Raw genomic sequence first — 21,984 nt, forward strand, 5'->3', positions numbered from 1 at the left:
TCTACTGATCACATAATTTCCCACGTAACTGTTTATGTGCGAAATTAATACTGGGAAATTCCTGATGTAATCTATTAGCCAAAGGCATAACAAGATCCAGTGTTTTGAGCTGAAACTAGAAAATTCAGATGATGTTAAGCAAGAGGACAGTCTAGATCAGTGGTTCTCAACCAGGAGCCTGGGGCCCACTGGAGGGCCGCAAGCTGGTTTCAGGGGGTCCACCAAGCAGGGCCGGCATTAGACTTGCTGTGGCCCTGGGCAGAAAGATGAAGCCCTCCTGTATGGGGCTGAAGCCCGGGGCCCCAAACCCCACTGCCTGGGGCTGACACCGAAGCCTGAGCAACTAAGCTTTGTGGGGGCCCCCGATGGTGGGGGACCTCAGGAAATTGCCCTGATTGCTACCCCCTAATGCTGGTCCTGGCTTTTATATGCAGAAAATCAGTTGTTGTGACACAGGTGGACCGTGGAGTTTTTGTAGCATGTTGGGGGGTGGGGGCCTCAGGAAGAAAAAAGGTCGAGAACCCCTGCTCTAGATTATGATGGTTGACCCTTTTAGGGATGAAATCCAGCAGGTGGGGGATGAAATCCAGCTTCTAGCCTCAATGCCCATGAATCTATTCTGGCTCTCTCTCATGTGATTTAGCAGGTGCAAATAAGGAGGAGGAGCAGTTAGCTTTCTGGACCAACAGCAAGGGTTCCAGAGACTGCAGTCTGAGAACCTGTGGTGTAGTGTTGGTTTCCCATTGACCTTTCTAAAAGCCCTCCCTAATCTCTCTGACCCTCTGGCTAGCAGGAACTCATTCTGCTTATATAAGAACTAATTAATTATGTTCCGTAGTGCTGAAAAGCCTCTGTTGGTGTTTGGGGCCCCTCTCTACTAAGCATTGTACAGACACGTAGGAGGACATTGTGTAGGAAGAGCTTGCAGTCTGTGCTCCCGATTCTGCAGTGAGACCCACTTGGGGGAGCCCTTACAGCTGCCCAGAGTCCCAGTGAACTTGATGAGACACGACATGGTTAAAATGTCTGCCCCCAAGGATCCAAGCAGGACAGGGGCTTAACTTGAGACAAGATGCAACAAGAACGTGTGAGAAACAGGAAGGCAGGTGAAAATAACAGCAATAAGCTCCCATGGTTACAGAGGCTAACAGTGAGCTCAAGCCTGGAAGGGGCTGAGCACTCTGGCCCTGACCCAGGAAGCACTTAGCTCCATGAGGAGTTCCACTGACTTCCGTGCAACTGCTTGGGCATAAAGTTAAATATGTGTCAGTGCTTTCCCTGATCCAGAGAGCACCACCCATGGCAGGTTTGGGCCCTGTATGCCCAACTTGCTGGCTCTGAAGCATTTGTCTTTTTTTTAAACCTCTATTTCAGTTTTTTTAATAACCTCTGCCTAGTCGATTTTATTTTGTCAGACGGCTGCCTGTTTCTCTCCCTTTTTTTTTTTTTTAAGAGCCTGTCTCTGCATATTTCCCCCTCTCTCATTTATATTTAATAACGGTACCAGTTTTGGTTTCCTTCTGTAAACTTTTGCCTGTTAGAAATAGCATTGATCTTTAGTACAAAAATCTTAGCTTAAACTGCTCTTACCCTAGGCCCCATCATGCACCATCCTCCCTCCAAACAGTGAGGTTGGCCTCTTTCCTTGCAGCCTGCCCAAACCCCTCTCTGCCAGCTGCAGTGCACAGATCAGGGGAGAGATTCCAGAGGATGTTACAGCAAAGGTGGCCTGGGGGAGAGAGGTTAGAGTGCCCTGGGGAAGCACCACCCTGGTGGATGGAGGGAGGTCAGAGAGAGTGGCCAATCAGGTGGGAGGGGGCATCTGCAGGGTTTGTTTCAGAACATGCCTTGTGCTGACATCACTGCTAGGGACAAAGGGCTGTGAAGGAATTTGACTATATGGCTGAGGGAGGAGGGAAGCATGGGGCTTTGTACATGGGGCTTCCCATGGTGAGGGAGGGATTTGAATCCTATTGCTTCAGTCTGGATTTGGGAGAAGCCCCAGCTAGGCCCCTCTCCACCACTCTGCTGCTGCTGTTACTGCTTGGGGAGCCTCAATGCTTCATAGCCGGGGGGAGGAGGGGGGAAAGCGTGGTTGGATCCAGCTAAATATTATTTGTTCCCCTTATTTATTTTTCCCGGCATGCCTTTAACTGACTCTGTACATTCTTGTTTGGTTGTCGCCTCCCCTGCCCCATTTCAGAGAAAGAAAGAGAATATTGGTAGGTGTGTTTTGTTTTTGCTTCCCTGCCTCACACATGGAGGGCAGAGTGCTGGGGTGTGTATGTGTGCACAGATGATGTTTGTTTACGTGATGTTCTGCTCTCTTCTGTGCACGCCTATGTCTAATAGTATCTCCAGGCATGTGCCTGTGTGGCCTCCTGATCTCTGCTCCCATGCACGTTGGTAGGGGCACACGGGGCAGCACACATCTATCTGTATCCAGTGAAATGAGCCTGGCTTGTGGCTGCACTGGAGCGGTGTGCAAGTTGCCACCTGATTGCACTGAGCCTCTGCTTGCTCTCTTGCTTTGCGTCCCCAGGTTCTTCCCTGTCACCTGATGGGGGTGTGTCGGGAGGGTAATGGTTCAAAGAGATGCTACTTGCTCCTCTTCCCTGGCTTTTGCACCCTGCAGTCTAGATGGCTCTGGGCTGGGTTTCCTCTTGCAAGGGCCAGTTCCCCACTCCCCATCTCTTCTTGGTTTTGGACCTCCCTGCGCTATCCTAGTGGAATTATGTACAGCTGTGTTTATCTTGCTGCCCCCTCCGCTCCGTTTCTCTCGAACCCCTCCAGTCTGTGCAACTGGGAACTAGTTCTGCTGGCCAGATCACTCAGCCTGGGGTGGCACCCCCATGCTGAGTTTGTCCACGGTGCTGACATCTAAGGAACAATTAGGGAAGTCGTTTTTAATTCATCAAACAGCGGGAGGGGGCCGAGCAAAGACAGGCTCTAGAACTCTGGCTCCCGGGCTGTGTAAACAAGGGGCAGGGAGCGGATTCCCTCCCCCCATCTCCTGTCTGCAAGCCGCTGTGCTTTGCAGTTTCAAACAAAAACATATTTGCTTTCTTGTGGGGTTTAAAGCGTAGGTAAAGGAAAATGGCCCCTCTTTTGCTCAGCCCAGTGGTTGGAAAGTTCACAGAGGCCAAGAGCCCTCATTTCTCTGCATACACTGTGAAACGTGTATCTTACAGAACACAGTGCTGTTGTCGCCATGTTGGTCCCAGGATATTAGAGAGACAAGGTGGGTGAGGTAATATCTTTTATTGGACCAACTTCTGAGAGGCAGCACAGGCTAGAGCAGAGGATGGAGCATGTGGCTGGTAGGCAGGAGCTTCCAAGCTCTGGTCCCATCTCTGATATGCCTTAATTTTTGGGGTACAATTTGAGACACCCACGGCCTGGTATTCACAGAAGGAGGGGCAAGGAGTATGGTACCCTGGCTATGCTCTCTGCCACTGTCTGGCCAGGTTAAGAGTATATATCTGCGCAGCAAAGGAAAACCCTCAGCTGGCCCATGCCATGTAGACTTCCAGGCTCGGGCTGGAGCCTGAGCTCTGGGACCCTCCCATCTCACAGGGTCCTAGCCCCGGGTTCCAGGCCAGGTTTAGGATATGTCTACACAGCGGTGAAACAGCCCTGCAATCTGAGGTCTGCGAGCCCAAGTTGGCTGGCATGGGCCAGCCAGGGGTGTCTAGTTCCTGTGTAGACATACCCTTAACCTGGCCAGGCATGATGGGAAAAGTAAATGGGAGGACCCTTTGAGAAGCTGCAGTAACTTATTCCGTGCCTTCCTCCCTCCCCTGGGAGTGAGAGGGCAGCAGGGGAGGAATTGTGTGATTTCCCCCTCAGTTCTATTCCTGAGTGTTGCGTTGCACACCATGCATTGCTAAGGGCTGTGCCCAAAAGGCACACTGTAGCCCTTAGGCTGTGCGCTCTTTGGGGCTGGTGCCATGTCTTCCTATGTGTTTATACAGCTGGCAGCACAATGGGGCCCCGAGCCTGAGTGGGGCCTTTGGGCGCTATGCTTAATAATAACAGCGTAAATATTAATTGACTGAGCACCTCTGGAAATCAGGCCCTAGGTGCCTCAAGCAGAGCTCCCAAAAATCAGAGGCCCTGCTTGTAAATTTGGACTCAAGAGACTTGTTCAGTGTCTCACACTGTGTTAGTGGTGGTCAGAAATAGAACCCAGGCCCTTCTTCTATCTACCAGGCCATGCTGCAAAGCCATGTGCACAGCCAGGCACTCTAGTTCCAGTGGCCTGTTCTCTCTACCCACACCGATGGCCTTTGCTCTGCACGATCACTGGGGCAAGCAGGTTTTTGTTCCCACTAATGTTTGGGGCAAGGGGAAAAATTTGATTGTGAATGAAGGACAGAGATTCGTGGAGGGAATGACGCTATTTGCTCTTCTCCTGTTTTTATAAAGTTTGTCATCCAGTCGGGGCAGATGTGTCACGCTGCCAGTTAGTCTTGTGGCACGGTGGCCACAGTACAGTCTTTCTAGCCCTCGGTGCTTTCTAGCCCCAACTGTATGACGAGCATGCATATGAGCCACTGCCATGTACAGGATGAGCTGAGGCAGCTGATGGTGTGCATCTCACTCTCCTGCTGCTATGGAGCTTTGGCTAGCTGTGTTGCGAGCGTCACAGGGCATGGGTAGCCTCTGGATGTCAGCAGCTCTCTGCAACAGAAAGAACAACAAGGGAGAAGAGGCGAGAGGAAATTACGGGAGGCGAGTTCAGTAGAACAGCTGAGCAAAGCAATTCTGCAGAGCGAGCCGGGGAGGTAGGGCCAGGGGACAGGGAGAAACAATAGTTGTGCTGGAGGGGTAATGATGGTCAGTGTCTCATCACATCTCTCGTTTTGGTGGTCTAAACCCTGCATTGTAGCCCTGGGACGGGGGGAGGCTGCTCTTGCACAAGGCATTTAGGGAGACTAGGCAGAGGGGTGCAGGCACTGTTCCTACTCTGGAATCCACGAGCTGAGCAGGTGATGAAGATCTCTGCAGACATTTGCAAGGTGGCAACTTGGGAGGTAGGATGCTCCCAGCTTACCCCTTCATTAAAAGCTTTATATCCTGCTATGGCTGATTGAGATGATGCATTGCCACCAGGAGAACTTCTTTGAATGCCCCATGTCTCCAGCTATGTCAATAAAGCAAGTTCACTAATTCAAAAGAAATGTTGGCAGCTCAGGCAACCAGTGAAAGGGGTTTTGGACTGTGTTCTCTGGTCCCACCCCAGGGTGGCTGGATGCAGGGTTGCTGGAGAGGTGCAGAAGTGCAGAGGTTTCCCCTCTGTCACTGCTGCCTCCTGTTTTTGTTTGCCTCTGACTAGGTCTTCTGTGGCCTAGTCCTCCAGCCGTGTCACTTAGAAGTTCAATCCCTTTGTGGGGTATCCAAGTCCAGCTGTAGCTGGTCAGCCCCCAAGCTGGTATCACCAAAGTCCCTTCGCTAGCAGCAAAGTCTTTCCAAAGAATCACACTCTTCTTTAGCAGAGTAGCGGGTCCCAGGGCTTCTCTCTGGGCCTCTCACTAGAACAAACAAATTTAACACTATCAAAACATCTTTTGACCCTCTCAGGGCTTGAGCCTCTCCTCTCTCTTGGGTTCCTCTTCAGCTCCTTGTTCCTTGTGTGGATCACTGGCCCTGGAGCCTGGCCCCTTGTTCCAGGGGCACGTTAGAGTGGTTAATTCCACTCCTGTACCTCCGTGCTCCAGCCACAACCCAGCTCAACTGTTCCCCTCAGCAGCCAGCCCCTAACTGTTGGGTTTCCTCTCTTTTTAAGTCCTATACTCAGCACAGATGTGGCAAGGCAGGCCTAATTAAACAGGGCTGGCTAGCCCCAGGATCTTGGCCCTTACGGGTATGTCCATGCTGCGCACTAACCAAAGGTTCTGACTCAGGTTTGAACCCAAGCCCCCCTTCTGTCCACACACACATCAGTCTGACTCAGGTCAGCAAGCACTCAGGACCCATGTCCTAGGACCCTGGTGGGTCAGAGCCTGAGTCCCACTGTGACTTGGGTCTGAGCCCTGTCATTCTGCAATGTGGATGCAGGGAAAGGCTCTAGCAGCAGGCTAAAAATAGCAGTATAGATGTGAGAGGCAATGCTCAGCTGTGTGGAGATCCATGTCGGGTACGTACCCCGAGGTTCTAGCATGTCTTTACTCTGCTTGTCTAAGCACTGCCTCCCCATCTACTCTGATCTTTATACTTGTGCTAGGTGTGTGTGCAGTGCACGTACTCTACACGTTACCATATGTGTAGATGTAGCCATAGAGTTTAAGGCCAGAAGGGCCCACTGGATTATCTAGTCTGACCTCCTGCATATTAAAGGCCACCAACACTACCTAGCACCTGAACAAATGAAATTAGACCAAAGTTTTACAGCCCCACAAGAGTCTAGACTATGATGTGCCATGGGCAGAGAATAGAGGGACCAAGGAGCACCAGTGCCTGAGGCCCCTGCAATGGCAGGGAAATGATTGTGAGATGTACCCAGATAATCCTGGCAAGTGACCAGCAGTCACATGCTGCAGAGGGAGGCGAAAACACCCTGAGGTCCCTGCCAATCTGACTAGGGGAAAAATTCCTTTCCAACTCCACATATGGCTTTCATATAGACCCTGAGCATGTGAGCAAGAACCAGCCAGCCAAGCACCTGAGAGAGAGAGAATGCTCGGTGCCATTTTAGGGCCCTGTCCCTCCTCTTCCAAAGTCCCATGTCCAACCATGGCCATCCCTGTGCTGTCAGAGGACTCTGGTAGCCATGATTGTTGTAGTCCATAGGGTCAGACCCTCTAGAGCAGTGGTGGGCAACCTGCGGTCTGAGGGCCGCATGCAGGGTAATCTGCTGGCGGGCTGCGAGACTGTTTACATTGACCGTCCGCAGGCACGGCCGCCTGTAGCTCCCAGTGGCCGTGGTTCGCCGGTCCCATAAAATGGGAGCTGCGGGAAGCGACATGGACCACAGGGATGTGCTGGCTGCCGCTTCCCACAGCTCCCATTGGCCAAGAACGGCGAACTGCGGCCACTGGGAGCTCCAGGTGGCCGTGCCTGCGGACGGTCAATGTAAACAAACTGTCTCATGGCCCGCCAGTGGATTACCCTGATGGGCTGTAGGTTGCCCACCACTGCTCGAGAGGCTCAGCCCAGAGTTCCGGGAGCTGGCAAATGCCGAGTGGGGGTTACCTGTGCATTGGATGGTAATAGCATTTTGCTCTGAGACAGCTCCTTTTGTTGTTTGTAAAGTGCTTTGAGATATTCCAAATGGTGGCACTATTTCAGTGCAAAATATTATTAAATTCCAGTACTTATAATAAATCAAACATAGCTGGGACAAGTAAGCGAGGAAGTGCCCTCTAATAGGTTATAACCTTTCTGACGAACTGCATCTCAGATGTTGGAGGCTCAAGTTGAAAACAGAGTGGGAGGTTACTTTGGTGAACAGGAATAAATAAAGCATAGAAGGAAAATGAATTAAATGAACTGGATCATTTAGGAGACTACATCCAATAAACAAATTAATATCCAGGTGGGCAGGGGGTTGGAGAATTCTGAACACCAAGATAAAGGGTACCATTCTCCTTGGGATTGAAGTCCAAGGAAGAGCAGTACCCTCTTAAATTGGGTACAAAGAGCTCTTTCACCGGCAGTCAGGTTCTCGTAGGTGGATTGATTTAAATGAAGTGGAAGCCTCAATTTAAATCAGCAATGTTAATTGGCTATTTCATTTGTACTTCAGTTGTTTGCTAAAGACAGGTGTATTCTCATTGGTTGGTCTAACCATTATTTAGTTGTAAATCATCATATTTTAAGAGCTTTACACTAGATTTGGTACATATTTTTGCTACCTAGGATGATACACTATAACTATATACATTTATTTAAGCAATTATATAGCTTAATATTTTCAGATTCTTATTCTATATTTTTAAGTATGTTAGAAAATGGTGAATGATATATTTCTCAGGTTTCAGAGTAACAGCCGTGTTAGTCTGTATTTGCAAAAAGAAAAGGAGTACTTGTGGCACCTTAGAGACTAACCAATTTATTTGAGCTTAAGCTTTCGTGAGCTACAGCTCACTTCATCGGATGCATACTGTGGAAAGTACAGAAGATGTTTTTATACACACAAACCATGAAAAAATGGGTGATTATCACTACAAAAGGTTTTCTCTCCCCCCACCCCACTCTCCTGCTGGTAATAGCTTATGTAAAGTGATCACTCTCCTTACAATGTGTATGATAATCAAGGTGAGCCATTTCCTGCACAAATCCAGGTTTTCTCTCCCCCCCCCCCCCAACACACACACAAACAAACTCTCCTGTTGCTAATAGCTTATCTAAAGTGATGACTCTCCTTACAATGTGTATGATGATCAAGATGGGCCATTTCCGCACAAATCCAGGGTTTAACAAGAATGTCTGAGGAAGAGGTGGGGTAGGAAAAAACAAGGGGAAATAGATTGCCTTGCATAATGATTTAGCCACTCCCAGTCTCTATTCAAGCCTAAGTTAATTGTATCCAATTTGCAAATGAATTCCAATTCAGCAGTCTCTCGCTGGAGTCTGGATTTGAAGTTTTTCTGTTGTAATATCGCAACTTTCATGTCTGTAATTGCGTGACCAGAGAGATTGAAGTGTTCTCTGGCTGGTTTATGAATGTTATAATTCTTGACATCTGATTTGTCCATTTATTCTTTTACGTAGAGACTGTCCAGTTTGATCAATGTACATGGCAGAGGGGCATTGCTGGCACATGATGGCATATATCACATTGGTAGATGTGCAGGTGAACGAGCCTCTGATAGTGTGGCTGATGTTATTAGGCCCTATGATGGTGTCCCCTGAATAGATATGTGGGCACAGTTGGCAACGGGCTTTGTTGCAAGGATAGGTTCCTGGGTTAGTGGTTCTGTTGTGTGGTATGTGGTTGCCGGTGAGTATTTGCTTCAGGTTGGGGGGCTGTCTGTAGGCAAGGACTGGCCTGTCTCCCAAGATTTGTGAGAGTGTTGGGTCATCCTTCAGGATAGGTTGTAGATCCTTGATAATGTGTTGGAAGGGTTTTAGTTGGGGGCTGAAGGTGATGGCTAGTGGCGTTCTGTTATTTTCTTTGTTAGGCCTGTCCTGTAGTAGGTGACTTCTGGGAACTCTTCTGGCTCTATTAATCTGTTTCTTCACTTCAGCAGGTGGGTATTGTAAGAATGCTTGATAGAGATCTTGTAGGTGTTTGTCTCTGTCTGAGTGGTTGGAGCAAATGCGGTTGTATTGCAGAGCTTGGCTGTAGACAATGGATCGTGTGGTGTGGTCAGGGTGAAAGCTGGAGGCATGTAGGTAGGAACAGCGGTCAGTAGGTTTCCGGTATAGGGTGGTGTTTATGTGACCATCGTTTATTAGCACTGTAGCGTCCAGGAAGTGGATCTCTTGTGTGGACTGGACCAGGCTGAGGTTGATGGTGGGATGGAAATTGTTGAAATCATGGTGGAATTCCTCAAGGGCTTCTTTTCCATGGGTCCAGATGATGAAGATGTCATCAATATAGCACAAGTAGAGTAGGGGCATTAGGGGACGAGAGCTGAGGAAGCGTTGTTCTAAGTCAGCCATAAAAATGTTGGCATACTGTGGGGCCATGCGGATACCCATAGCAGTGCCGCTGATTTGAAGGTATACATTGTCCCCAAATGTAAAATAGTTATGGGTAAGGACAAAGTCACAAAGTTCAGCCACCAGGTTAGCAGTGGCATTATCGGGGATAGTGGTCTTGACGGCTTGTAGTCCATCTTTGTGTGGAATGTTGGTGTAGAGGGCTTCTACATCCATAGTGGCCAGGATGGTGTTATCAGGAAGATCACTGATGGATTGTAGTTTCCTCAGGAAGTCAGTGGTGTCTCGAAGGTAGCTGGGAGTGCCGGTAGCGTAGGGCCTGAGGAGGGAGTCTACATAGCCAGACAATCCTGCTGTCAGGGTGCCAATGCCTGAGATGATGGAGCGCCCAGGATTTCCAGGTTTATGGATCTTGGGTAGTAGATAGAATATCCCAGGTCGGGGTTCCAGGGGTGTGTCTGTGCAGATTTGATCTTGTGCTTTTTCAGGGAGTTTCTTGAGCAAATGCTGTAGTTTCTTTTGGTAACCCTCAGTGGGATCAGAGGGTAATGGCTTGTAGAAAGTGGCGTTGGAGAGCTGCCGAGCAGCCTCTTGTTCATATTCTGACCTATTCATGATGACAATATTTATTGTTTACTAGCTAATTAACTTTTTGCTCATGATTTATGTCAAGCTGCATTAGGATGGTAACTGGAATTTAATTACATGCACAAAACCGCATATAAAATTTATTTTAATTAAATCAACCTTAAATGTTTTGGATATGTAAACTTCAGTGTTCTTCCATGAGCTGGAGAGTATGTTTCCATGGTGGATGAAGTCATAAATATTCATAATTTGAGAACTGAGCCAATCATTGTTCAGCTAGGGAGAAGCTATGAGAAATACAAGTATGAGCCCACCAAATTGGGCTCAGTGGAAGAGCCTGATGAGATAAAGGATGATGTCTCCTGGAGTCACAGACAGGGTCCCGGCACCTGTGATGGCTTTACCAATCTCTTGAAACCAATAGCCCCTGGGTCCCCCACACGATCAAGCCCTTAATATAGTACATGACCTATTGTGCTGTATTTATAAAGCTTGATCTCCAAAGTTAGATATATCCCCCCTGATTCTTTCTTTATATAGAAAAGCATCTTTTAAAGCAAAGTTTTTGATAGAGGTTCATGGATTCAGCATATTTATTTTGTAATATGTTTCAGCGTTAGCATCTTTTCTACTAAATTCAGATTTCATTTTAAAAAGGTTTATTTTTCAAAAGAACAATTTATTATAATTTAAATAAAAAAAATCCAATTTAAATTAAAAAAATCTGATTCAAATTAATTTTTGTTATCTGGCGAAAGGTCATGACCAACTATCATAAAATTAATAAATGACAAGGAATTTTTGTCAGACATGCAGAAGGAATTTTTTTTTGAAAAAAATGTATTTCTTCCAAGACTTTGTGGAAGAGAGAACTCAGATAGAGAGAGGGTTGTTTTGTTTTGTTAAAGTAATTCCTGATATGTGTAAATCAACAAGAAATATTGTTCTCAGGATAGCTCTGGATCAGGTATAGAGAGGCACCTTTCATGATGAACTAGAGGTAGTCGTACCTGTGCAAGAGGTCTCCTTTGATCTCTATTGTGCAATCAATAGTCTTGTTGGCTGGCTGAATTTTTAAAAAATACAACCAATACGGTGAGTTGGTAGGGTTCAAACTGAGCTCTTATGGTAACCAAAGTTCTAACACTGGACATCCAAAATAAAATGCTATGGGCTTGCCTACATGGAGGCACGCAGAAAAATTAATCCAAATTAATTAAAGTTTTGAAGTTAAAGTGGATTAGTTAAACCACATTAAAACCTATTAATTAAATGTATCTTAATTCACAAACTAAATCGAATTAAGGGCACTTTAATTCTGAATAAGAGCATCCGCACAAGTTAAATGCAGTTTAACTAATCCACTTTGAAAATTAATTTGGATGAACTTGCCTGATTTTCCCCATGTAGACAAGCCTTGACCTGATTAAACTGGGATCTGTTCACCTTCAATTGCCAAAAGACAATATCCTACACAATAACAAGGGTGATTCATTTTTAACCCTCTGCATGCCTGCTATCTCCAAGCAAACTTCATTTTCTGTTCCCTCTGGCCTCACAGATCATAGACCTCTGACATAACACCCAATGAAATCGCTGGGAGTCTTTCCACTGTCTTTGATGGAGGATGGATTGAAAATTTTGGCTGGATCCCTTACAGAAGGGAAACAGTCTGTGGAAGAAATCAAAAGAAAGTGTAACATAAGGGCTCTGCCTTTTCTACCATCCTTACCGATTTTGCTACTTTATGGTGATTGGGGGAAAAACATTTAATGCAGCTGCCTAATGAGCTAGAACAGATTTTCCTCTAGAAAACAACAGGGAAAGGCATCACAGCATCCCGTTACAATGCACATTGACATGGGAATAAGATTAAAAAAATACAAACCCAAACCACCAATGACAACTGAATCAAATCAACACTGACACACACAATAGCCTGGGAGAAAGAAATACAAATGGATGAACGAGAAGAGGTCTGGGAAAGAAACAATTCAACCGCACCTTCGATCTGAATACCTACCCTGATATTCTACATTGGGCTTGCTTGCCTTTCATCGGAGAACTTGTGCAAAAGAGAGAGAACGGAGTTATCCCTTTTGTGGGAACAACTACAGAGAGAGGTGATTTGGGGCATATAGGGTGGGCTTGCCCAAAAGTCAGTGTTGAGAGATAGTTCAGCTGTGCCCCTGGAAGATGCAGGAGGGGACCATCTTTCTTGTTGCCTGAGAGAGAAGGGTCTAATTCAAAGCCCACTGAAGTCAATGGGAGTCTTTCAGTGACTTTAATAAGCTTTGGATCAGGCCTTCTTTTTTTTGTAAATAACCCAGTGAACTCTCGTGCAGTGTTGTTAGCTAAGACTGACTTCCTCCTTCTTCCTATCCTGTTTTTCACTGCCTCCCTGAGTGCTAAAGGCGAAAGGTGGTATAAAACGGGCGGTGTTATTAATAATCATTATTTCCTTCCTCATTAACTTCTCCTTTAGCTTGTCTCTACATCAAGCTATAACAAAGCCTTTTGAATGAATGTGAATGGTATCAGTGATTGCACAAAGCTAGGCTTTTAGATTAAAGGTTGCATTGACAGACGTATGATGTGACTTCCTTAGAACACTCAGACATGTCCTTGACAGTGATTGTAATGTAGTTCAAATGTACCTCATGAATTCTGACAGGGACTAAAATCTCTCTCCCGTTTCCTCTTTTAGTAACTTTTTATTGTAATAGTTTCAAGTAACTTTTTTCATGAAATTGTTTAAGGGTTTGAATCTTAATATCAAGCCTCAGAGCCAAGTAATACTATAATAAATTGCCAGTCTGTATGTTTAGCATTGCCCTCTAGTGGATGGAATCAGAACTGCCAAACTGTGTGTTGGCTTCTAAACTGCTAACAGCAAATGGAGAGTCTCCTTTAGCTCCAGCAGTTGGACTCTCCTCTAGCATCTGATCTCCTGTTGCTGTTTGGAGAGCTCTTATAGCCACAAAGTCTTGTAGGTTGCTCTAAGGAAAAAAATCCAAGGTCCCTGGAATTCCCACACATGTGACTCTAAACACCAGTGGGTGCTTTGACCATGCTCTAGAATTTAGGAGATCCTGTACATGCAGTTCTAGAACCCAGCTGTATCTAGACATTCTGTCCTAGACCATGCTTATCTGCATACTCCATGTTTAATTTTTCTCAGTCACTGTTCATGCTGGTTCGGTCAGCCCTTTGGCCTCTGGAACCCAGCTGTCTCTCCTTACTTTCTGGAATCTGTGTAGCTGCCTGCCATGTTGGCCTTTTCGCCTCCTCAGCTGTGTTTGTCTTTTCCTTGCAGGTGTGGATGGATGCAGGCACGCAGATCTTCTTCTCTTATGCCATTTGCCTGGGGTGCCTGACAGCCTTGGGTAGCTACAACAAGTACCACAACAACTGTTACAGGTAATCAGGATGAGAATTCTATTGTCAGGGACCCCCACCCCCACTGTTGCCCATTTTCCTCCCTGAATGCCATTGAGCCCTTGCAGATAGCAGACGGCTCTGCCAAAGGAGACAGCTGACCAGGTTCATTTTGAGGAAGTGCCTCCTGCTCTCTTTCCTCTTGAGGCAGAAGCGTGCTCTTGCCAGTTGCTGCTTTACTTGAAAACCAATTTCTCCTGCCATGTTTCTGAAACCGAATCCTCCATGATCTGTCCCCAGGAAGAACTTCAGTAGTTTCCCAGTCGCTTCACAGGTGAGAGGTCCTCCTTCCCCTGCTGAGCTTGCCGCTTGCTCACATTGTAACCCTTTAAAAGCTCTGAGGCAGAATTCTGCTTATGATGCCGTTAAGCAGAACCATTCTCCCCTTTACAAAGGCTTGTGAATGGATTTAGAACACACACACACGATTTACTGGAAGCAGTTGATTTGAGTCTTTCCCCCGAAGCTCTGCCATTCCAGTCAATCCTCACCTTGCAATTCTCTTTGCTATTGCAGTCCTTGTCCCTCACACAACTTCTCACTAAACCTCACTCCTGTCCTATAGCAACCACAGGCATTCCAGTCCTGGAAACCACATTCAGTCTTGCCAATGCATCTGACTCCTAACATGCAGCCTTCCCCCTGCTGTTCTAGTTAGCGCTGAGCTATCCTTGAACAGAAACTGGCAATTCTATTAAATTGTACCAAGTTGTCTGATAGTCTTGTGAGGTGTGCAGGTGGGGAAGAATGTGAGAGCAAAGTCATTTTCACATTAGATGCTTCCAGCATTTGGAACCATGTCTCCAGCGGTGAAAGGCTCGTGCAGCCCCAGAAAGCTGCCCACTCACCAATCAGAACACCTTTTTATCTTGATGCGACGTTTATCGGTCAGCACGGTATCCAGATGAATTGTACGAAGTGGGAGGAACTGGGGCTTTGAGTTTATATCCAGACAAGTCCCACCTACTCTCTGTCAGTTAAACTACTCTTTAAACTGGGATTTCTTTTCTTTAAATATATTCTAATTTTGTTTGTTGTTGTTGTGACCCCTGTAGGTTTGCATGGTGCTTCTCTGAAAGCTAAAAACCTGGGCTGTGCTGTGCTCTGAGGAGCTTACACTCCAGTGCCACAGTCTCTTCTCCCCTTAAAATAAGGTTCACTGCCAGCTGTAGTGGCGTGGACACCTGTCCAGTGAGAACTGGACTGAGAGCCCCCATCTCATTTGAGGGGAAGAAGGATGGCAGAGGAAGGAACAAAGGATTTGTGGTTGAGGCATGGTACAGGAAGACCTGGATTCTTTTCCTGGTTCTGCTGCTGACCTACTGTGTGACCCTGGTAACACAGGCAATCTATCTGTGTCTCCGTTTCCCTACCTGTAAAACGGAGATAATGACAATTACCTACATCAGAACAAAGTTGTAAAGAACTTTGATAGCCTCAGATGGAAAGTGCCTTTGAAGTAGAAAGTGGTGGTGTTCCATACAAGCCATTTAACCATCTAGCAATCAAATAGTAACAACATTCCTTTGCTGCTGAGCTGTGCTAGATGAATAGCTCTTTATTCTGGTGCCAGTCCTTCATACCATCCTTTTTCCTAGGTAGTTCTATTTCACATGGGTCTGTCCTACATTCTGCAAGCCTGGGGCTTACATAGAAATAAACAGTCAATTTTCAACGTGGCAAAAAAAATAACAGCAGGATGCCCCATAGATCCTTACCAGGACCAGTGTTGTTCCATATAGTCATTAACGATTTGGAAAATGGGGTGGACAGAGAGATGATTTAGGTCAGTCAAAGCTAGAGAAGATGGTGAGGAACATCAGAGGGACATAACCAAGCCAGGTGATTGACCAGCGTGATGGCAGATGCTGTTCAGTGTTGACATATGCAAAGTAATTTGTGTAGAAATGAATAATTTGCACTATTCTCACCTTGTGTGTCCTAAATTAACTGTAACTTCTCTGGAAAAACAGCTTGGTGGTGTTGTGGATGGATCAGTGAAGACAACTACTCATTGTGCAGGGGGTCTGAAAAGCAAATCCATCATTAGCTTGATTAGCTTATTGATGGATGGATTCATTCATATTATTTATTAATCTGTTAGCACATAGTGGTCAATATAGGTTCAGTCTCCAGAGGGCTGCTATTACCAGTCCCGTTAGAATCAGAGATCCTAGAAGCACATGAGAAACAATTGCGCTTTATCACAAGTCCCTTTATTAACAAATCCACTGAAAAGATAAACCAGTCCCACAAACACTGAAATACAATAGCAGACAGAGAGCGCAAAGTGTTTAGCCCTTTGACTAGCATCACATCTCCTTTTGGCAGACCCTGGAGTGTCAGTGGTCATCTTCATCACCATCATAGTCACTTGGAGTTGTCATCCTGGCATCTTCCCATGTGTGTCCCTCCACAGCACTCAGGCCAGTCAACACCCATTTATCCTGAGTTATGCTTACGCCTACTAAGGCCCATATATATATATGCATAAGGGATTCAATCCCTTTTTTATACTTCCACATCCTACTAATTTAGAGATGCCCAATTTCCTATAGGCTATTTCCCTTTATTCTCATTAACATCTGTGTTAATGAGTTACTATAGCAACTTGAGGTTATTAAAGAATCCCCCAAAATGTCACTATTGGGCGTCTTGCAGTGTTAACTGGCTCATTGCAACCTGTTTTTCAATCTATTGCTGCATAGTTTCCAGGCCATCAGCACTTAACACATCTTTTACTGTAATCATCCCCTTTGCTGGTACACCTTTATCTGTCAGTCAACTAGGTATGCCAATCTGTTTCAGGACTAAGGCCTTATGTCACTAAACTGAATATCTTACAGGCCTATAGGCCCTGTGTTACGACGTTAACTAATACTTACATTTCACCTCTATATCCTAAATATACTTAATATCTTGAATTCTTGGCTACAAATTATGTAAAGAATGGATAGATGATAATACTGAATATATTAAATTCCATACGTTAATAGAAATCAATGTATGGCCTTTCCTGGAATGTAGTGTTCAGTTCTCCTCTCTTCATGTCTAAAAGGTAAAACAGAAACAGAGTGCTTCAGAGACCGTGAGAATGACTAGAGGCCTGGGGAGACTTGAGTATGAAGGGAGACTGAAAAGATTGGGATTGTTTAGTTTAAAGATTTGATGAATAAAAGAAGACATGATAGAGGTATACAAAATGAATTGTTTAGAGGAAGTGAATTGGGTGCTTCTCTTTACCATGTCTCATAACCAGAGGACAGCCAATGGCACTGAAAGGCAATGAATTTAAAATTGATACAACAAAATTGCAAAAACCCTAATGTGAGTAACATGTGGAACTCATTGCTGCAAGATATTCTTGGGGGCAGAAGTTTACTAGGGTTAAAAAAAAAACAGGCATTTTTATAAGTAATGAGACTATCCACAAGTACATTAGATAGGATACACTGGTCTGATTCTGTATGGCAATTGCTATAAGAAGTAGGATGGCCTGGTGGTTAGGGTGCTAGTCTGGGATATGGGAGACCTGGGTTCCATTCCCTGTTCTGTTGCAGACTCACTATATTACTTTGGGCAAGTTGCTTACTCTCTATGTGCCTCCATTCCCCATTTATAAAATGAACAGAATACCGACCTCCCAAGGGTGTTGAGGATAAATAAAGATTGTTAGGGACACGGACACTGTAGTAATGGAGGGCCAGCTGTACCTGAGATAGAGAGAGACAGGTTGATGTTAATAAATAAAGAGTTCTGAATTTATTTTAGGCTTTATTTTGTGACATTATGAGGCTGTCAGTATGTGGGATGAAGAAGCAGCATCGGTGTTACGATGTGAAGATGCACATGTCCTATATTTATCCCCAGATGAATCCACAGCCACACACTGTCAAGACATCTGCTCAAACATCTGCACAGAAATTATTAATATAGATGTATGTGCGTGTTTCTATGTGGGCGCTTTCATCTCATTGGCTGCTGTGCCTCACTGATGCTTGTTTTTGATTGGCTTCTCCCCCTCCCCTGCCATGCTGATGCTCTTTTCTGATTGGCTGGCTGGTTCCCCCACACTGATGTTCGTCTTTTCTCCTTCCCAGGGACTGCATTGCGCTGTGTTTTTTGAACAGTGGTACAAGTTTTGTGGCTGGCTTTGCAATCTTTTCCATCTTGGGCTTTATGGCGCAGGAACAAGGCGTGCCTATTTCTGAGGTAGCTGAGTCAGGTGAGTAGGCTCAGTGTGCAGGAAGAGCAGAGTGCAAGATAGGGTGGGCCATTGCTAATGTGGGGCAATCTCTGGTCACCTGACACTGACCCTGGATTCCTTTTCTGCGTTGCCTCTGACAAAAGAGCTCCTGTTAAGAGAGCAGAGCAGAGAACAGAGTGACTGAGGGGTGTCCCAAAGGTGCTGACCCCCTAAGATGTACAATGAACCACAATGAAATGAGATTAATTGCAACCCCAGGTTCAAATCCCAGAAGGGTCAACTCAGCTCTTCTGGTTACGGCGTGTGGATCTTTGGCATGAAACCTTAAGGTCTGTTTGCTCTGCATGGACATTAACAATCCACCAGCTCCCAGCCCTAGCCATGGAGGTGGAGCCCACAGCCTGCTGTGGCTCATCTGCCCCCACTCCTGGCAGTAAAGCCGTAGCCTGCTCTGGTTCCTCTGATCTTCCTCACCCAGCAATGGAGCCATTGTTTCTTGAAAGGTGATTTCTAGTGCCAGGAGTGAATTTATTGGGGAAGGTTGGGTGTGTTTTGCAGATGGGTGGGTGCCATAGACCAGTTCTGAGCTGCTAGTCTCCCTGATTCTTCTTTGGTGGCCTCTTCCTCACAGCCTGGCAGGGCGATGATGCAGCTGATGGCTTCTAGATTTGGGCCCTACCATCTTCTATAAATGACCCTCTTCTCACAGGGCCTGGCCTGGCATTTATCGCATACCCTCGAGCTGTTGTCATGCTGCCTTTCTCCCCACTCTGGGCCTGCTGCTTCTTCCTGATGGTTGTTCTGCTGGGACTGGACAGCCAGGTACAGATGCACAGACAGGACACGAGTGCTTCCTTCTTGTCTGACCAGCTTCCCTTCAAACTGACAGCTAATACATTCCACTTGATAAATGGCCAGGTGGTGAGGGAAAGACCTGGGTACAAGTTCTGAGGTAGCAAAGCACGTTCCCCTGTCTAGACCGAGTAGAGCGCCCCTGCATCCAGTCAGCTCTCATTTAATCTAGTATGGGCTCAGACATAGAGATGGGGCCAGTGGACAGGGCACTTGATGGGGATTCAGGTGATCTGGGTTCTATTCCCAGTTCTGCTACTGACCTGCTGTGTGACCTTGGGCCCGTCACTTCACCTCAATTGCCTGTCGGGTCTATTTGGAGCGTAAACTCTCTGGCGCAGGAGCTGTCCCATTATGTGTTTGTCCAGTGCCTGGCACAATGGGGCCCCAATCTCAGCTGGAGCATCTGAGAGCTATGATAAAAAATGTCATGCTCCCTGCGAGCTTCCTCCTTCCATCCAGCCCATACAGCATAGGGAAGAGCTGCAGCCCATTCTGTGGTTGTGTGGGAAAGGGTCTGAGCAGATGTCCTGTGAACCATGATGCTGGTTTCCAGCAATACTTCTGGAGTCAGAGCCATGATTTCAGCAGCATGCCTAGTGAGGGATTGGGAAATGTCCTGGCACTGGTTTCCAGCAGCACGTCTTTAGTAAGGGATTGAGGCATGGACGCCAATGGAAGTTCCCAGGACAGCCGTGGCATGGCTGGGGCTAGCTCTCAATGTTGAATGTGTGCAGTATCTCCTGGCTGAGGGAAACCTGTCCTGTGAGCAAGAGGCCGTGGCGCAATAAAGACCAGCCAGCTGGCATAGTAGGAGTGTGCTGACAGGTGTGTGAATTTTCTTCTTCCTAGTTCGTCTGTGTGGAGAGCCTGGTGACAGCTGTTGTTGACATGTACCCCACCATCTTCCGGAAGCAAAACCGCCGTGAGACCCTCATCTTGCTTGTCTCCATCCTCTCCTACCTTGTAGGACTAGTCATGCTCACAGAGGTAGAGCTCAGAGACAGGAGTCCCTCCGTCCATCCCTCCTGTAGCTCACAGTCTGTGGGGTGCTCTGGTCACGTCTGACTGAAATTCCTCTGGGCAGAAAGAGGACTCTAGACCCTGTGGCTGGATTAGGAGCAATTCCACCTGGGGCTGTAGTCTCTGCTCTCCTAAGCTAAGCAGTGTTGGGTCAGTGATCAGATGGGAGACCTCTAAGGCGCACCCTAGGTGCTGCAAACTGATGTTACTGATTCAGTACGTGGTGCTCTGCCCTCTTTCTCAGCATGGTACTAGTGGGCACTGTGCGGTTGGAGTTGCCAGTCCTGGGGCGGGTTTTAAAGTGAAGCCCTGGCCCGAGTGGTCAGTAAGGATTCCGGGGTGTATTTTACAAGAGCTGCTCTGCAGTGATATGGCCCAATTCCAGTGCAGCGTTTTACATTCTGCCTCGCTAAAAATTCTTTCAACTGGATATTGCAGTTTTCATTGCCTGTCCTAAACTCTCATGGACCATTGCTCTGTGCTGGCCTGTGAGAGAGTGTTTTGGAGGTCAGGACTTTTCAGAGTTTCATGCAAACCAAGCCCTACCCCTGTCTCATTTGAAGGCTATTGGAGCGTCTTTATCCCTTTCTTCCCTACTTGATGGGACCCTCATGAGCACTGTGTGTACAGCTAGCTGCTGGGTCTGGTTCTGACCTCACGTTCATTTGCGTAAACTGGGATTAGCCCCATGGAAGTGAATAGAATTCCACTGGTGTGAAAATTGGTCTGAGATCAGAATTGGGACCAGGTTCCCTTTTTGGCAGTGGGAGGAGGTGACTCCTGTGTGTGTTTCTCTCTCTCTCTCTCTCTCTCTCTCTCTCTCTCTCTCTCTCTCTCTCTCTGGGCCTGATTTTGCACCTGCAGTTTTGCGCCTGGAATTAATTGCAGGCCCGTGTTGTAGCAGCGCCTGTAGAATTAGGCAACTAAGCCAGCTAAAATTTGGGTCCCCAACGATTTGTGCCTGCAAAATTGCACTCAGTTGTATCTGGGTGCAAATTTGGAGTCTGGGTTGATTTTTGAACATCAGCGAGATTGGCCTGTGGGTCTCTCTTCCCATTTCCCGCTACCGGGCTTATTTTTTCAGATTGTCCTAAAAATAACCCTGTGCTCCTGGACAGTGACTAGGGTGACCAGATGTCCCGAGTTTACAGGGACAGTCCCGATATTTGGGGCTTTTTAAAATATGGGCTCCTATTACCGCCCCCCCCCCACGCACCCTGTTTCAATTTTTCACGCTTGCTATCTGGTCACCCTAACAGTGACTTATCCTCTCCTGGAAATGACAGGCTGCAGAGAGAGCAGGGATGGGATCTGGGGAGAACAGGATTTCCACAGATGTCCCCAGTGCTGATCCGGGTTTTGACCAGGTTGGGCTTATAAGGGGAATGCTTGTCATCAGGCTCTGCCAGGAGAGGGTGGGGCAGGAAGGTGCCAAAGACCTGAGTTGGTTCTTTCTCTAGCTGAATGGCTTGACCTGTCCCTTAGTTAGATTTCTTCTCCCTGCTTGGCCCCTCCCAGGGTGGGATGTACATCTTCCAGCTCTTCGATTACTATGCTGCCAGCGGCATGTGCCTGCTCTTCGTTGCCATCTTTGAAACACTTTGTATTGCCTGGGTGTATGGTGAGTATGGGCCTGGCGGCCAGCGGCTTTCACTGACTCCGAATCCCTGGGGCTGGTCTCTCTGTTATCCCCAAGAGCACCAGGCCCAGATCCCCTTAGTAAACCTGGTACATTGGAACCTTTTACAGACAGTAACACAACGTGTCCTCACTTCAGTGCCCTGGGACTTAGATAGTGGGAGCTTCCTGACAGCAGAGCCCTGGGGGAACTAGCTGGAGAAGCTGCCTCATGCCAGCAAGGAAGTCTGTGACCCTAACACATTTCCCTTGTTTGCGCTTATCTGTATTACCCATAATGCCCCATTTCTGAGCTCCCTCTTCTCCACATGGGTCTTCCTGTCAGTCAGTATCCTCTCTGGGCCATGCAGACCCTGTTACTCTTGTTCCCTTTTATTAACAGGCTCTCCTTCCCTGCATTTCTCAGGTGCTGATCGTTTCTATGATAACATTGAAGACATGATTGGTTACAGGCCATGGCCTATTATCAAATACTGTTGGCTCTTCATCACGCCAGCTGTCTGCATGGTGAGAGCTTGGAGGCCTTTGGTCTGGGGGTCTGAGAGAGGAGTGGGGCTGGTTTAGGTTGTTGTGGGAGTGGGGGAAATGGCTAGCTCTGGGGCCACTGTGTTGGGGACATATTGAGTAGG

The 21,984-nt window shown here is 46.9% G+C and overlaps 1 protein-coding gene across 5 annotated transcripts in view; it reads left to right on the forward strand.

Moving 5' to 3' along the window:
* Positions 1 to 21,984, forward strand: part of LOC102937457 (sodium- and chloride-dependent GABA transporter 2) — a 69,863-nt gene that overhangs the window by 44,902 nt on the left and 2,977 nt on the right. For 4 of the 5 annotated variants that reach the window (XM_043540553.1, XM_037878128.2, XM_037878139.2 and 1 more), the window contains 6 exons: positions 13,514 to 13,617; positions 17,736 to 17,860; positions 18,552 to 18,664; positions 19,547 to 19,684; positions 21,236 to 21,338; positions 21,762 to 21,862. In XM_043540553.1, the coding sequence (XP_043396488.1) occupies positions 13,514 to 13,617; positions 17,736 to 17,860; positions 18,552 to 18,664; positions 19,547 to 19,684; positions 21,236 to 21,338; positions 21,762 to 21,862 (684 nt within the window). The remainder of the gene's footprint in view (positions 1 to 13,513; positions 13,618 to 17,735; positions 17,861 to 18,551; positions 18,665 to 19,546; positions 19,685 to 21,235; positions 21,339 to 21,761; positions 21,863 to 21,984) is intronic. The other variant, XM_037878143.2, reaches the window with a different exon arrangement.

Source organism: Chelonia mydas, chromosome 1, assembly GCF_015237465.2.
Source record: "Chelonia mydas isolate rCheMyd1 chromosome 1, rCheMyd1.pri.v2, whole genome shotgun sequence".
NCBI lineage: Eukaryota > Metazoa > Chordata > Testudines > Cheloniidae > Chelonia > Chelonia mydas.